At 41.7% G+C, this 16,037-nt stretch overlaps 1 protein-coding gene across 3 annotated transcripts in view; it reads right to left on the bottom strand.

Annotated features, from left to right (window-relative positions):
* col6a4a (collagen, type VI, alpha 4a) overlaps window positions 1-7,177 on the bottom strand; it is a 155,193-nt gene extending 148,016 nt beyond the window's left edge. The window contains exons 1-3 of one of the 3 annotated variants that reach the window (XM_043719263.1): window positions 7,151-7,177; window positions 6,455-6,588; window positions 3,718-3,818 (exon numbers count right to left, since the gene is read on the bottom strand). In XM_043719263.1, coding sequence (XP_043575198.1) covers window positions 3,718-3,793 — 76 coding nt within the window. In that variant the 5' untranslated portion in view covers window positions 3,794-3,818; window positions 6,455-6,588; window positions 7,151-7,177. Of the gene's footprint in view, window positions 1-3,717; window positions 3,819-4,600; window positions 4,670-6,454; window positions 6,589-7,150 lie in introns of those variants that run through there. The other 2 variants (XM_043719260.1, XM_043719262.1) reach the window with 2 other exon arrangements.
* Window positions 7,178-16,037: the final 8,860 nt, after the last annotated feature.

The raw sequence follows: 16,037 nt of genomic DNA, 5'->3' as shown, positions 1-16,037 counted from the left end.
TCCAACCCACCAAAATCTAAAAACCTATGCAACACTTTTGGGCATTGAATTGAGGCACAGTTAGACATTTTGAAGTCTCTCTATCTTTAACAAAGTAAAATTTCCAAGGCTATTCACAGAAGCATTTTCAAACAAAAAATTTAATAGCAAGCCATAAGGAGATATTAGATTAGATGATCAAAAGTTTAGTCAGAGGCAGACCTCAGAAGAAAGACACAAAACATCAATCCTGCTTTCTCTCCACAGATGCTGCCAGAACCTGCTGGGTTTCTCCAGCAATTTCTGTTTCAGATTTCCAGCATCTGCAGTTTTTTTTTCTTCTATTTCAATCTTCCCAATATTTATAATGGAGAAAGTTTCTGGTCATCCAGTACTGGATGGCAGACAAGCAGTCTGTAAGCTTAGATACAATGAAGGGGTTGAGAGAGGGGTTGGAGAGAAAGAACTCAATGCTTCCATAGCCAAGTTCCCAATATCACTTCGTAAGAAAGGAAAAAGAAAAACAAATCAGAGGAAGTCACATTTTTCCATGATGGAAAAGAAAGCCAGATGAAAAGGGGTCCTCAATGTGAAACAGTTGTAAGTGTAATTCAGAAAATGGCAAGCAGTCCGCATATGTTGACCACACATGAAGACCGTACTTCTCTGTAGATGTGATGTCTCTTGCGGAAAGAAAAAGAGACATAGAACATAGAACATAGAAGAATACAGCGCAGTACAGGCCCTTGGGCCCTCGATGTTGCGCTGATCCAAGCCCACCTAACCTACACTAGCCCTCTATCCTCCATATGCCTATCCAATGCCCACTTAAATGCCCATAATGAGGGAGAGTCCACCACTGCTACTGGCAGGGCATTCCATGAACTCACGACTCGCTGAGTAAAGAATCTACCCCTAACATCTGTCCTATACCTACCCCCCCTTAATTTAAAGCTATGCCCCCTTGTAATAGCTGACTCCATACGTGGAAAAAGATTCTCACTGTCGACCCTATCTAAACCCCTAATCATCTTATACACCTCTATCAAGTCACCCCTAAACCTTCTTTTCTCCAATGAAAACAACCCCAAGTGCCTCAGCCTTTCCTCATACGATCTTTCTACCATACCAGGCAACATCCTGGTAAACCTCCTCTGCACCCGTTCCAGTGCCTCCACATCCTTCCTATAGTATGGCGACCAAAACTGACACAATACTCCAGATGTGGCCGCACCAGAGTCTTATACAACTGCAACATGACCTCAGTACTCCGGAACTCAATTCCTCTACCAATAAAAGCCAGTACGCCATATGCCTTCTTCACCGCACTATTTACCTGGGTGGCAACTTTCAAAGATTTGTACTTTACAAAATGTACCTTCCCCATGAATTGCACTTTAAACTATGTAATTGCATTGGAAGACATTTCAGGAAACTTCAACTCCCAAAATGATAACACCATTGTTGATTGAAGGCACTGGGAAGGTTTCAGCCACAGTGAACTTTGTATTGGCTGCATTGTGACTTCTTAATCATTTGGCTTTGCAACATCTTCCCTAGTTGTTAAAACAGCTAAGATCAAAAAGATTAATTCGAACCAACAGAGCCAATTATTAACATTACTGTGTTGCTAACTGCATCACTGAACTATGCACAACAAATGCAATAATTTAAACATCATGAGAGACATTTTCAAATTTGTGCCAGGGGACTGCTCAATTATCAAATTGAAAATTATCCTCAGCAATCCCTTAGCAACAGTAATCACTGACTGACTTTCAAAATGACTGACTGAGGCACAGAGAGGCATTTTGGATATCGTCAGTTTCTGAAAGGATCTATGTAATTACAAACCTTTCATTCTCACATAAATAGGACAGAAGAACAAGATATTTTAATGCAAAGCAAAAACTGGAAAGGAAATTGTTACACACATAAGATTGCAAAGGAAGATTTCCTGACGATTTACTTTCTTAGTTTTTGGAAGAAACAAATCAGAGATTTAATATGATCATAGAGTTAAAATCACAGAATCTCTACAGTGTGGAAATAGGCCATTTGGCCCAACAAGTCCACAGCAACCCTCTGAAGAGTAACCCACCCAGATCATTCCCCTACCCCATTACTCTTCATTTACTCCTGACTAACACATCTAACCTACAAATCCCTGAACACTATGGGCAATTTAGCATGGCCAATTCACCTAACCTGCACGTCTTTGGACAGGGGGAGGAAACCCACTGTCACAGAGAGAATGAGTAAACTCCATACAGGCAGTTGTCCGAGGCTGGAATCGAACCTGGGTCCCCGGTACTATGAAGCAGCCGTGCTAACCACTGAGCCACCATTCCACCGGGATGATTTTGGCCTTGGGCAAGTATCTGTGTGGAGTTTGCACATTTTTCCCACGTCTGCGTGGATTTTCTTCGGGTGCTCCGGTTTCCTCCCACAGTCCAAAGATGTGCAGGTCAGGTGAATTGGCCATGCATAGTGTTCAGGGATGTGTAGGCTTGGTGCATTAGTCAGGGGAAATGTGTCATCTAGGCACATTAGTTATGGCATTAGAGTGGTAAGGGAATGGGTCTGGGTGGGCTACTTTTTGGAGGGTTGGTGTGGACTTGTTGGGCCAAATGGTTTGTTTCCACACTGTCGGGATTCCATGAGGGACTCTATTTTTAAATCAACCTGCTCAAACCTGTACTGATGCACCTTCAGGACAGGTGGGACTTGAATTCAGACCTGAGGCCCAGAATTAGGCACACTGACACAGCACTACCAGACTCCATTACTTGTATCGAGTTGTTCAGATATGTCATGACTTACGTCAATTGATATCATATCTCAAAGTGGGGCTTGAATCTTGATTTTCTGGCACATGTTTAGAGACACTATCACTGTAAAGGAGAAGTCACTATAACTTTATCAGATCATACAACTGTTCTCTCACTACAGAGTGAGAGATATCTGATGAGTAGTAAAACCAAAGGGTCACCATACCATAGGTAAGGGGAGAGCTGGAGAAGGACAGTCTTTCATGGTAATTTCTGCTGGTACAGGAATTGAACCCATAATGTTGCTGGTTATATTGCATTGTAAACCCACCATCCAGCCAACTGACTATCATAATACCACAACACCTTAGGGCAACATTCTCTTTGGGATCAATGTGGGGTGTTCTGCTGCAGTATAACCTCAATAGTCACTGTCTTCCAGAAATCAGTATGAAGAAGCCTAGACATAGGAGAAGTATTGAAGTTTTTAAATATTTAAACCCTAAAAAATGAAGTATGCAAAATAAGAACTATATTACCTTACATTTACTGTGCAAAGGAAGTTCCTTAATAATCTACTAAATGAGTAAATGTGGAAGCTTTTCCTGTTCCCATTTCTTTGCTGCTTGACAGCTGTTGCTTCCACTTAATTCAAGAGTTCTAAGTGAACAATTGATTCTTTAACACACCAATTCCCTGCCCTACTCTAGCTCTTCTCCACTTAGTTACATAAACAAAGCAAGAAAGCTTTTATTTCATGAAGATGTTTGCTTGTGCAATACCTAGTAATGTTACACTACCTCAGTATCACAGGTCTCATTCAATAAACATGATTGCATGCTTTTTGGATCGTTCACCACAGAGTTAAAATAAATACATCTGTCAAAACTAAATGTACACTGTTCATTAAATGGAAAATAACAAAAATAAAATGTGTTTATAAATATATATTCGACTGTTTACATACCACTTGGTTGAGACTTGATAACACATATATTTGCAGTTAGAAGAAATAATATGGCAGTTACTTCCAACCACCCCATATTGAGAAAGCTCCAAGATACTTTCCTGAAAAAGACATGGTTCATAAATCTTTTACTACCTCTTCAAGCTTAAAAGCGAGCTCTTGCACAGTTACAATTATCTAAATGAGCTTAATTAAATGATAGATTCTAGCAAAGCAACAACTTGCAATGACATAAATCTTTAACATTGAAAAAAAAATCCAAAATATCATAGAAAAGCATAACAAACAAAAATCACAACTGAACCAAAGAAGAAGACATTTTGATCACGAAGTGAATTTTATGATGGACTTAAATGCAGAAACAGAGGTGCAGAAGCTGACTGGTTGAGGAAGGGAACTCCTGACTATCAGCTGCAGGATCTCAATTTGTTCGGGGTCTTTTGGTACTGCTCGTTGGGATGGAAGCCCAAAATGAAAAGTTCAAAACATGGAGTTCTAGAAAAGATGGGTTCAGATTTGAGAGATGACACCACACTTAAGGACTTTGGACAAAGCCCGAAGTCACACAACGACATGTTATAGTCCAACAGGTTTATTTTAATCACAAGCTTTCAGAATGCTGCTTCACTTCACCTGAAGGAGCAGTGTTCTGAAAGCTTGTAGTAATTTAAAATAACCCTGTTGGACTATAATGTGGTGTAAAGTGACTTTTGACTTTGTCCAACCTGGCCCAACAGCAAGGACTTTGGAGATAAAGGTGGGGGTTGGGGGTTGGCTTGTTACTTTACTGGGAGGGGCTAAGATTTTTGAGAAGGGCCTGTTCATAGTAAATTGGAAAGTGATGGATAGAATCTGATGGGAGGAAACTATTTATAATACCAACCTTGAAGGGTAATTAGGTGATCACCAGTTTAGTTAGAATAAGGTCAAGAGAGCAGGAGCTGTCTCTCCTGGACAGGATGAGCTCAATGATGCTATTAGGGCAGCTGAAAGGGAAATATACAAAAGGTAAGGCTTGATGATCCTGGTGTAGTGAGCAGGTTTGGTTTCATGGGATTCAGCCTGATTTGACAATGCATGCATATGGGTTTCACTGAGCTGTGCAAAAACACCTCTGTACGCACTGAATAGAACAAGAGGTTACTTTTTTTAAAAAAAAATGCATTTAGGTAACACATTGATAAACAGCTGGCAGATTTTGAAATACAGTCAAAATGTAATGAGTAAGTTTCAGTGAGCCACAAAATCCAAGTGTTTCTCATCCTTTCATACATCAAAGCTCCCATAACACCTTTGAAGAAAAAAAAAGATGGTTAACTTTGCTCCCTGCATCAATAGTACTAAAAGAAAAATCAATTGATTGGACTTTCAGCTTTTTACAGAATATTAATGGCACTGAGAGTGTTGCTAGCAATGGACCGCAAATGATGATGTGTGAGTCACTATAGTCTTACCAGACCACAGGGCTGCGCTCATTCGAGAGAGCAACTGGTAGCAATTTAATCTGAGGGTCACCATACATTAGGTGAGGGGCGAGGCTGAGAAAGAGACTCCTTCCTGGTAACGACAGCCGGTGATGGGAATTGAATCCATGCTGTTGGCATCACAGTGCTCCGCAAATCAACTGAGCTTCATTCCCGATGAAGGGTTTTTGACAGAAACGCTCCTGGATGCAGCCTGACCTGCTGTGATTTTCTAGCACCACACTCTCGTCTCTAATCTCCAGCATCTGCAGTCCCCACTTTCGCCTGAGCTAAAGTGCATACTAAATGGAGTGTGATGTAAAACATTAAGCTCTGTCCGTGTGCAATGTGCACAAACGGACAGATTTTATCTGAACTATCCACTGAAAGACATAGATAGAGGAGATACGAGGGATACTTCTCTCCTTCGCAGCCAGTGTCTATAAACAGGGGGCACGGATTTAAAGCAGGAAGCCGAAGATTTAGTATTTTTGAGGAAGAAAAAACACATGGAGAGTGCTGACTATCCGGAACCCAGTGCCTGAAACGGACAGAGAGTGGGGATACGGGTGGAAAACTTGAGATATTTCATTACTTATTAGGTGAGCAAAGTTTAAAAGAAAATCGCACACCAGGTTATAGTCCAACAGGTTTAAGTGGAAGCACTAGCTTTCGGAGCACTGCTCCTTCATCAGGTGATTGAGCATTACTGTAGTAGGTGCAATATTAGGTGAGCATTTGACACGTTTTAGCATACAAAGCCTTGAACATGTGATTAGGGCAGACGCTTGATGACCAGCACGGACACAATGGGCCGAAGAGCCTCTCTCAGTGCTGAAAAAAAACACTATATCGATTTAATTCTAATTATTATTCCTTAAGAATGCAAACCGCCGTTGTCTTTCAAATCCCATCGGGATAAAGTTAACCCACGTTTAGACATAACGTATTTTTGGATAAATGCGCGCTCTGTGTGTGTGTGTGTGTATCCTTATCTGTTCTGAATTAATCTGATCGGCATTCGAAAAGATCTTCCAAATGTTAATTAGCCCTTTCCGCAGTCGTGTCTGAACCCTGTCAGTAATCGCACAGTTTCAGTCAATGTGCAAACCAAAAGATTTCTAAGCCTCATGGAGCCAAAGTCCTGCATATCTCAATTCAAATGAAAGTCGATCACATCTAGATAGCGCCGGCCTTCCCGAGCTGCAGGGTAGTTGCACCCCCCCCCCCCCCCCATCCCCTCCAAACACAAACCCCAATCGTTTCACACTGACCTTTCCACTCATCCACCTTCTCACCCCGGAAGGCAGCTCGGTTTTCGCCTCTTTGAAAGGAGTCGACCACCTCGGGACAGATCTTGACCAATGCTACAGTGCACTCACAGAAATAAAAGGCAATTTCCTTTCAGCTTCATGGATTAATACCGAAAAGAGAGAGGGGTTAGATCGCGAGAACAGCGTCCACTGCCACTCTTAAAGCCCGCGACCCCTCAGAAAGCAGCAATATAACCGATGCCTTTTCGTGAACAAACGAGATCGTTATCTTGGGTCCAACTTAGAGGCTGCTGCATTGTTCTAAATGTCAAGCAAGGCGGAGATCCACCTCAAACAGTGGGTTGCAGTTAAGAGGCAAACGCCAACTCCTTACAGCTCCATATGGAAGTTTAGGAAATCTTTACTGAAAAGGCACCTTTAACCGTCCAGAAAACCGAAATCCCCCCAAGGTATTTTTGCGGGTCAGACAATCTAAAGCGAATCTATATTGTCTCTTGCCATCTTCACATTAATGTAATTGAAGTAAAAGTCCCCAATTTAAAGTCTCAGAAATTGGTCAATTTAAAGTTGAAGGTAAATCGACTAAATGCAATGGCAGCACAGGAGTTTTATAACGGATGTATACACTCAGTCATTGTCTAGCTTTATTCTGTATAAAATTCGCACACAAATATTGCAAAAGCTATTGCTACTTACATGTAAACCAGATGATATCAAGCCGCCTACTGCAGACAGCACATTGGAAAACTCCAAAGTTTCACGTTAATAAACTGCTCACAAGCTCCTCCTCCTGATTACACTTCATACCTCCCCAAAGGGAAGCAATTGGAAATAATAATTACACAAGGTTTTTTTTTACAGTAAATAAAGTCCGCCCATTGTTGTCCAAGCACGGGCGGCTCTACCACGAACTCTCTGAGTGAAGTGGTAATCTGTCACATTCCAGTTGAATGTCTGGTGCTTTGGGGTTGAAGAGGAATTTGCAGAGTTTGTTCCTTTTCAGGGCATGAGGAAAAATTCATTGGGGTAAAATGACGTGACCAACTGCTTTGAGAAAGTAGAAATCACAAGTAGATGTACACCTAAGACTTCCTCAATATGTTTTAAGAAAGGCGCTCATTATCAGATCATAACTGTGGGCAAAGCATAGGATGTGTGTAAAAACCTACTTGAACGATGGATGTAATGGTGTAATGCAAAGCATCATGGCAGCTTGGTCACAAGTTCTGAGGCAACACCCAGTACTGAGATCATCTCTTAGTTCTGTTGATTCACAAATTTAAAGCCAATTTGTGAGATTGCCATGATGATGCCAAACTTAAAAGGGCAGTGCACTCAGAGAATGAGGAAGAATTCACAGAGTGAATTATAACATATAGCAGAGTGGGCTAAACAAATACACCAGTTATTTAAAGCTGCCAATTATAAGTTATTGCAGACAGAAGAGAGAAAGGTGTTATGTAGATGATTCATTGAGATCTCCGTAAAGGAATCTGAAAGAGTCTGCCGAATATTAGTAGACTTGATGTCCACCCAAAGGAACACAGTGAGCACAAAGTTAAAAAGATACTAAACTCTAAGGTCTATGTGGTTTCATAATTCAGTTGTACTGCAGACAGAATTACACATAGAATTATTTATCTCCCAAATCAAACTCTTTTAATGTAGCTAGGACAAACTTGACAATTTACAGAGATATGCTCTAGCTACAACTTCCTTGCATTCATAAACAAAGTCATAGAGTCATTACAGTGCCATCAAATTACACCTAACTTTCCATGTGTTAAATCTGAGGAGAGATTGTTGACACTCATGCTGTATTCCTCAGAGCTTAGAAGAATGAAAAGCGCTGTCAGTGAAACAAATAAAATTCTTAGGAAAATCAAGGAACCGGAGGACAGTGCAGGAAAGGCAGAGTTGGTGTAGAAGATCAAGATTATCATACTGAAGCAGTCTCAAAGGAGGAATAGTTTACACATGTCTATTTTATATGGATTTTGTTTGTGCCAAAGCTCAGTTTGACTGCTCCCAATGCTATTGTTTTCTTGGCCTTCAGATTAGACTGCAGCATGACCTCAACAACACCCAAGCCTTGACTGACTTGGGAGCAGTTACGTTTGTGAGGTATGAACACCAATGGCCACCTCTAACAAGGAAAAGTCTATTATCTTCTGAGCTTCACTGGAACCACTGTTACTCATCCACGAGGGTCACACTTGGCTTGAAGTTGAACTGACCCATTAGCTTCATGGCCTCACTATAAGCACAAGATAGGTTCTGGGTGCTGCACAACAAAACCTTCTCAATGTTTTTCAATTAGCTTCAAATCACTGGAAGTCAAATGTGCCCCATTCCAAAGTTGGCAGCAACTAGACCGCAGCCGGGATACACCCAGAACAAAGCAACCTATTTAACTGGTCATTGCCACTAAACTACATGTGCACTCTGCACTATCAGTGCACAGTGAACTGCAGTATCTATTATCACCTTGCAATATTTTCATAAGCAACACAACCCAGATATTCAACCTTCTGCAGAAAGAAAGATAATATCATAGGAAACCATAGTTCACAAGATCTTTCAAAATCTAAGCTTCTCTGACTTTAAAAAAATGTATTTTGTAAACCCTGGAATTCATGATTGAAAAGTGTTAGAAGTTTTCCATCACCAGAAATATCACTGTAGTCCTTCAATGTTACTCATCACCACCTTTTCAGGAAACGTAGGAATGGACAATATATAGAACAGTGCCAGCAATACCCATATTATAAAATTAGATTTAAAAGTTAAATGGGTTTACACAGAGGCTTTTGCAAAGTATAAGACGCTACATGGAGCAAGACCCATTGCAAAAGAAGACCATGAAATGATAATTGGCAAGAGGAATTCATAGAAATTTTTTTAAATAATAGATGAGAGTTTAAAAATGGTAACTCTTATAGAAAATTCACTTTCAATATTCAGTTTAATGAGACATTCCAGGGCCCAGGATGCATCATATTGTGTTTTCTTTTCATTCAATCCTGGGATGTGAGCTTTGCTGGCAAGGCAAGCATTTGTTGCCCATCCCTGGTTAGAGCTAGGAAAATGTGGTGAGTTTTCTTTGTAACTAATAACAGGTCATGCCATAAGCACTGTATTTATACAGTTGGTCTGGTTAATCTTCTGGGCAAAAATGAGGACTGCAGATGCTGGAGATCAGAGTCAAGATTAGAGTGGTGCTGGAAAAGCAAAGCAGGTCAGGCAGCATCCGAGGAGCAGGAAAATCGATGTTTCAGGCTCATTCCTGGTGAAGGGCTTTTGCCCAAAATGTCAATTTTCCTGCTCCTTGGTTGCTGCCTGACCTGCTGTGCTTTTCCAGCACCGCTCTAACCTTGATTAATCTTCTGGTCATTGGTAAGCTTCAGCATGCTGTTGGCATGTGATTCAACAACAGTAATACCAATTACCTTTGAAGGCAGGTTGTTACATTCTCTCTTGCTAAACATGACCGTTACCTAGTACTTGGGTTACCCACGTTACTTACCATCTATCAGCCCAAGCCTCAGTGTTATATGGATTGTGGCTGCATGCAGGCACAGGCTGCATCAATGTCTGAAGAGTTTTGAATACTCAAAGATGAAATTGCCTTGGAACCATTCTCTCATTATAGAGAGAGATGACTGGAGGCAAATTTAACTTGAAGGTCACCGTACCCCAAGGGAGGGGTGACATTGAGAAGGCAGGACCTTCAGGGTAACCTTGGCTGATGTGGGAAATTGACCTGGCACTGTTCGCATCACTTCAGATTGTAGACCTGCTGCCCAGCCAACTGAGCTAATTTGATGCCATACTTGGTCAAATGCTGCCTTGGCATTTCACCTTTGAAATTCATCTTCTCTGTTAAAGTTTGATCCAAGGATGTAATGAAGTCAGGAACAATTTGGGCATGGCATAACCCAAACTGAGTGTCAATGAGCAGCTTATTGCAAAATGTGGCTTGACAACACTGTCAATGGCATTGTCTGTAGATTTGCTGATGTTGAATGATGGGCAATAATTGAAATGTCCTTTTTTTTTGAGGACTGGGCATACCTGGGTAATTTTCTACATTGATGGGCAGATGTCTTTGATGGAGATGTACTCTGGATCATTAGTCCAGTTGTTCTAAACAAAACGTCTTCATTTACATCATGCCTCAGAAACAATTTTGTGCTTCAGAATTCTTTTTACTGCTGTCAAGTAAGACATAAAACAGCTAATTTGCATATCACTGTAAGATTAATGGCCACATTATCTCTTTTAATAATCTTGTTTGAGGATTAAATATTGGTCAGGAGAATTTCATTGCTGTTCTTTAAATTGGATTCGAGGATATATTGCATTAAACTGAGAAATCAGATGGGGCTTTAGATCAAGACCAAGTATCCAAAAACACTGAACTCTTGCAGTATTGCCTCAGGGTGCTTAGTGAGATAACGTGCTCAAATCTATAGAGTACAGTTTGAACCCATGACCATCTAATAGTGGTAGGAGTGCTGCCCTAGTCAAGGCATACATGAGATAAAACATGTCTTTTGTGAAAAAAGACAACATTTGATAGATCTGTACTTGTGGTTTTGCAAAGCAAGTAAGAAATGTGTTCGGAACTAAGGTTTGGCACTCCCAACATGAAAAACATGTTGGCCAGACTGTTTGTGCATTTCTGACTGAAACTTTAATTTTGTCCTTAATTAAATGTCAAAGTTCAGATTTTGCCCTTGCTGGGGCCCTGCACACATCTGACTCATGCTGTAGGGAGGTGATACATAATCCAGAGATCCAGAGCAGATGGTGGAATTTGAATTTTTAAATAACTCTGGAATTAAAAAAAATGATGATCATTAAAACACTGTCATAAAATAACCCATCTGGTTCACTGACGCTCTTTAAGGAAGGAAAACTGCCACCTTTATCTGGTCCAGCTTCCACGTGTCTCCAGATCTAGCAGCAATATGGTTCACTATTAACAGTCCCCTGAAATGAGTTAACAAGTTATTTGGTTGTATTAAACTGCTAAAAAGCCTCAGAAAGAGGAATAAAACCAAATAGACTAGTTGGCCTTGACATAGGCGACAGAAATTATCATGGCAAACTCTGCCCTGCCAACCCTGCAAAGCTTTTGATTAACAGCATCTGGGGCTAACACCAACACTGGGAGAGCTGTCTCATAGATGAGTCAAGCAACAGTCTGACATTGTTACACACGGGAATCATACCTTACAGACAATATCCCAGATAGCAACACCACTATTTCAGCAGAAGTAGTGGCACAGTGATAGGCAGTCAAGAGGGAGTTGCTGAACATTGACTCCAGTTCCCATGAAGTCTCAATACATATCAACATGGGAAAGAAAACCTACTGCTGATTACTGCACCTCTACACACCTCTGCCAATTAACTAGTACTCCACCATGTTGAACAAGGTCCAGAGGGGCTTGGCAGCATCACGACTGACTGAGGTGGTCAAGTCCTAAAGGACACAACTGCTAGACTGGACCTGCAGAAGGTGGTGAAGAAACCAACAAGAGGGGAAAACATATTGGGCTGAATTGCCCATGTTTTGAGTAAATGCAAGTTGGCTTGATTTTTTGGCTAGATTCCTGCCACTAGGTCTAGTGTGAACTGCTCACTTTCTCTTACCAAATGCATCTCATTAACCAACTGGCCCAGCCAAATGATGTCTCACCTCCAATTTTATCCCTTATCACATGCCACTCACAGAACAATTTAGCAGGTATCTGCACTGAAAGACCAGCATCCTTAAAGCCTCAGTCATCTATCAAAGGCTACTGTGCACCTGGACAAGCATTGGCATTCCAAAGCAACTTTGCTTGGGCAAGGATACAATCTGAACATGTTGGAGAAGGGGAAGATGGCACCATGATTCGCCAACAGGGACGAAGAGGTCTTGGTGGTGCAAAGAAGGGTGTCCTCTTCCCAGAGGACTGGCAGAGGAGGCCATTTCATGAGACCACACCACCTGGCCCAAGCTCACCATCTTGGTCTGCGCCACCTTCACAGTGTGGACAAATGGCGCAGTGCTGGGAGATCGATGACCTTCACTATTGTATTAGCCTAAGTGGCACTCTCTCTATACTTCACAAGCTCTATTTCTCTGTGCCTATCTCCCATCAAGGTTGATGCTCTGCCACTCTCACTAATGCCTGTAGCATCTTCCCTCACTTGCACTTGTTCTAGCTTCCCACATCATTAACCCTGCATTGCCTTTACACTGCCCCCTCACTCACCAGGGACACCTTGCTACCTTTCAACAACCTTTAGCAGCACGAATGGCTTTAGAACCCACTTTTAGCTCTCTTTGTTCCTCCCTTTCTCTCATTTAAGGAAGGCAGTCCGGAATAGAACAGAAAAGGCCCAACGCAGGACGCTACAACGCAGGACTACTTGTATGTAAAACAGCATTATCAGAAAGTGATAGACAGGAATAGATAATTTCACAACCATCAGATGAAATCTAAGCTCTAAAGTCCTGTCAACGATGGTTGAGGATAACTCCCTGAGATGGAGGAAGCTCAATGAACATCCCATCCTCAATCACCAGGGGAGCCCAGCACATCAGAGCAAAGGATAAGTCTGAAGCTTCCTCACCAATCTTCAGCCAGAAGCGCAAAGTGAATAATCCATCTCAGCTTCCTTCGGAGGTCTCCAGCATCACAGATTCCAGTACTCAGCTATTTTGATTTGATATCAAGAAATGGCTGAAGCCACTTGATACTGCAAAGGCTATGAGCACTGAGAACAGTCAGCAGAAAAATGAAGACTTGTGCGCTTCAGAATTTTCTGGGTTCCTAACCAAGCTGTTCCAGTACAGCTACAACACTGGCATTGACCCAACAATGTGGGAAATTGTCCAGCTATGTCCTGTACAAACAAACAGGACAAACCCAAACCAAAATGCCACTCCTTTGCTTTGTTCATCAAGCAGAACTTGCACATTATAATCTGCTCACAGCCGCACAGTTTGGTTGCCGGGGCTACTCAGCTCCTGACTTCACTACAGCTTTAATTCAAACAAAGACAAAAAGGGTTGAATTCTAGAAGAAGAATGAGAGTGACTGCCTTGACAGCAAGGCAGAATTTGACTGAATGTGGCATCAAGGAGCCCTCATAATACTAGAGTCAACAGGAATGCATGGAAAAATTATCTGCTGGTTGGAGTCATACCTGACACACAGGACGCTGATTGGATGCCAGACATCTCAGCTGCAAGACATCTCCGCAGGAAGTCCTCAGGATGGTATCCTAACCCCAGCCATCATGATTGTTTCATCAATGACCTTCCCTCCATCATAATGTCAGAATTGGGGATGATTGCTGAGGATTGTATAATGTTTAGCAACATTTGGGACTCCTCAGATACTGAAGCAGTTCATGCCTGAAAGCAGCAAGACCTGAACAATATTCAGGCTTGTGACGAGTAAAACTCATGCCACACAAGTGCAAGTCAATGACTATGATTACTAAGAGAGAACTTAACCATCATTCCTTGAAATTCCATGATGTTACCATCATTGAATCCTCCACCATCAACATCCTGGGGGTTACCATTGACCAGAAACTGAACTGGAGCAGCAATATAAATAGTGTAGCTCCAATAACAAGATCAGAGTCTAGAAATTTGCAACTGGTAAATCACCTCCTTATTCCCCAAAGCTTGTCCACCATCTACAAGGCACAAGTCAGGAATGTTGCTGTGAATGGAATACATCCCAATTGCCTGGATGAGTGCAGCTCCAATAACACTCAAGAAACTTTCAGGACAAAGCCACCCATTTGATTGGCATCACATCAACAAACATTCATTACCTCTCCCACTGACACACAGGACCAACAATGTGCACCATCTACAAGATTCACTGCAGAAATTCACTGAGGCATCTTTGATAGCACCCTCCAAACCCATTACCACTACCATCTAGAAGGATAAGGGCAGCGTTTACATTGTAATACCACTACCTTCAATGTCCCCTCACTATCCTCATTTGGAAATATATTGTCAATCCTACAGTGTCACTGGAACACCACCCGAACAACATTATCTACAGCAAAGGGACAGCAGCAGTTCAAGAAGGTAGCTAACTAGCATCGTCACAAGGGTATTCAGATGGGTAATAAATCTGGCATAGACAGGAAAGTCCATAGCTTATAAACAATTTTTTAAAGCTCTGAAGTATTTGAAATGGGCTGGCAACCAATATAACAACACTTTGCAGAAAAACACAGTTTCTTGTCTAGTTATAGAATACAGGGGGACGTCGATTATCCGAACATGATGGGCGGGCACTATTTCGTTCGGATAATCGATTATTCGGTTAATCGATTATTCGGTTAATCGATTAAATGCTTTTCCTCTGGCGCTCGGAGATTTTAAAGTCTGTTCCTTGTTCAGGAGACTGCAGCAGCACACAGCGCACGAGGACCCCCTAAAACCAACCCCCCCCGTCGGCCCCTGCATCCGTCCACCAGTACACACCCGCCCCCTCTCCAGGGCAGCCGGACTGTACACCACCAACAAGACTGCTGTTGCAGTTGCCTTTGTGGGGTAAGTCTCCAAATAGTGTGTACACACACACCTTTTAACTGCAACCTTTTGACAGGTTCCACCTATGCCCTGTAAAGGACAATGTTGGAGAGATTATTTGGGGAAGGTGGGTATAGGGTACAGCCCTCTGTGGAACTCCAGGGAAAGTGTGGGGAGAGAGAGAGGGCAGGAGGTCAGTCATTTGGAGACAGTGCCTGTTTAATCACTGTAAGCAACAGATGCAATCACTGTTGGAAACACATCTTTGATGTAATGTTTCCATCGGGACCTCAAGATCTCCTTCAGATATTCTGATTTTCTGATAATTGATATTCGGATAATCAAGGGTCCTCTGTATACTAATAGATTCAGCTCTAGAGGCTCCAATATAAGAAATAGGCATTAAAAAATAGAGAGCAGTATAGAATGTTTGGAGGTTTGATGTTCCAAGATTTGGACGCAAGATTGATCACCTTCATAATTAGTCAAATTTAACTAGTAAAGACAAATAGGCCTTTATATTTCAAATAGTCAATCATTTTATAAACAAAGCTGCATTTACATGAGGGACTTGATACACATCTGACAATAGACAATAGACAATAGGTGCAGGAGTAGGCCATTCTGCCCTTCGAGCCTGCACCGCCATTCAATATGATCATGGCTGATCATTCCTAATCATTATCGTCTTCCTGCCTCCATAACCCTTGATATCTTTGAGAGCTCTATCCAACTCTTTCTTAAATGAATCCATCTGACTCCATTGACAATGTCATCCTCAATACTATTACAATGAGTGATGTTCTTTGTACCCTTACCCTTTCAAACTTTCTTATACAGCACTTCCTTCCAAATCTTTGCCCTGGTTATTATTTCACATGCATTCACTTTTGCTGTTAACTTTAAATCCTACCCCATCATCCCCTAAGTCCCTAACTTTATACATTTAATCGGTCAGGTATTTTCATGACTCTGCCTGATCATGTTCTCATTGAGACTTGGAAGATCAGTCGCATTTAT

This window comes from Chiloscyllium plagiosum, chromosome 29 (assembly GCF_004010195.1).
Source record: "Chiloscyllium plagiosum isolate BGI_BamShark_2017 chromosome 29, ASM401019v2, whole genome shotgun sequence".
In the NCBI taxonomy this organism is placed as follows: domain Eukaryota; kingdom Metazoa; phylum Chordata; class Chondrichthyes; order Orectolobiformes; family Hemiscylliidae; genus Chiloscyllium; species Chiloscyllium plagiosum.
This window is presented reverse-complemented; position numbering and strand designations above follow the sequence as displayed.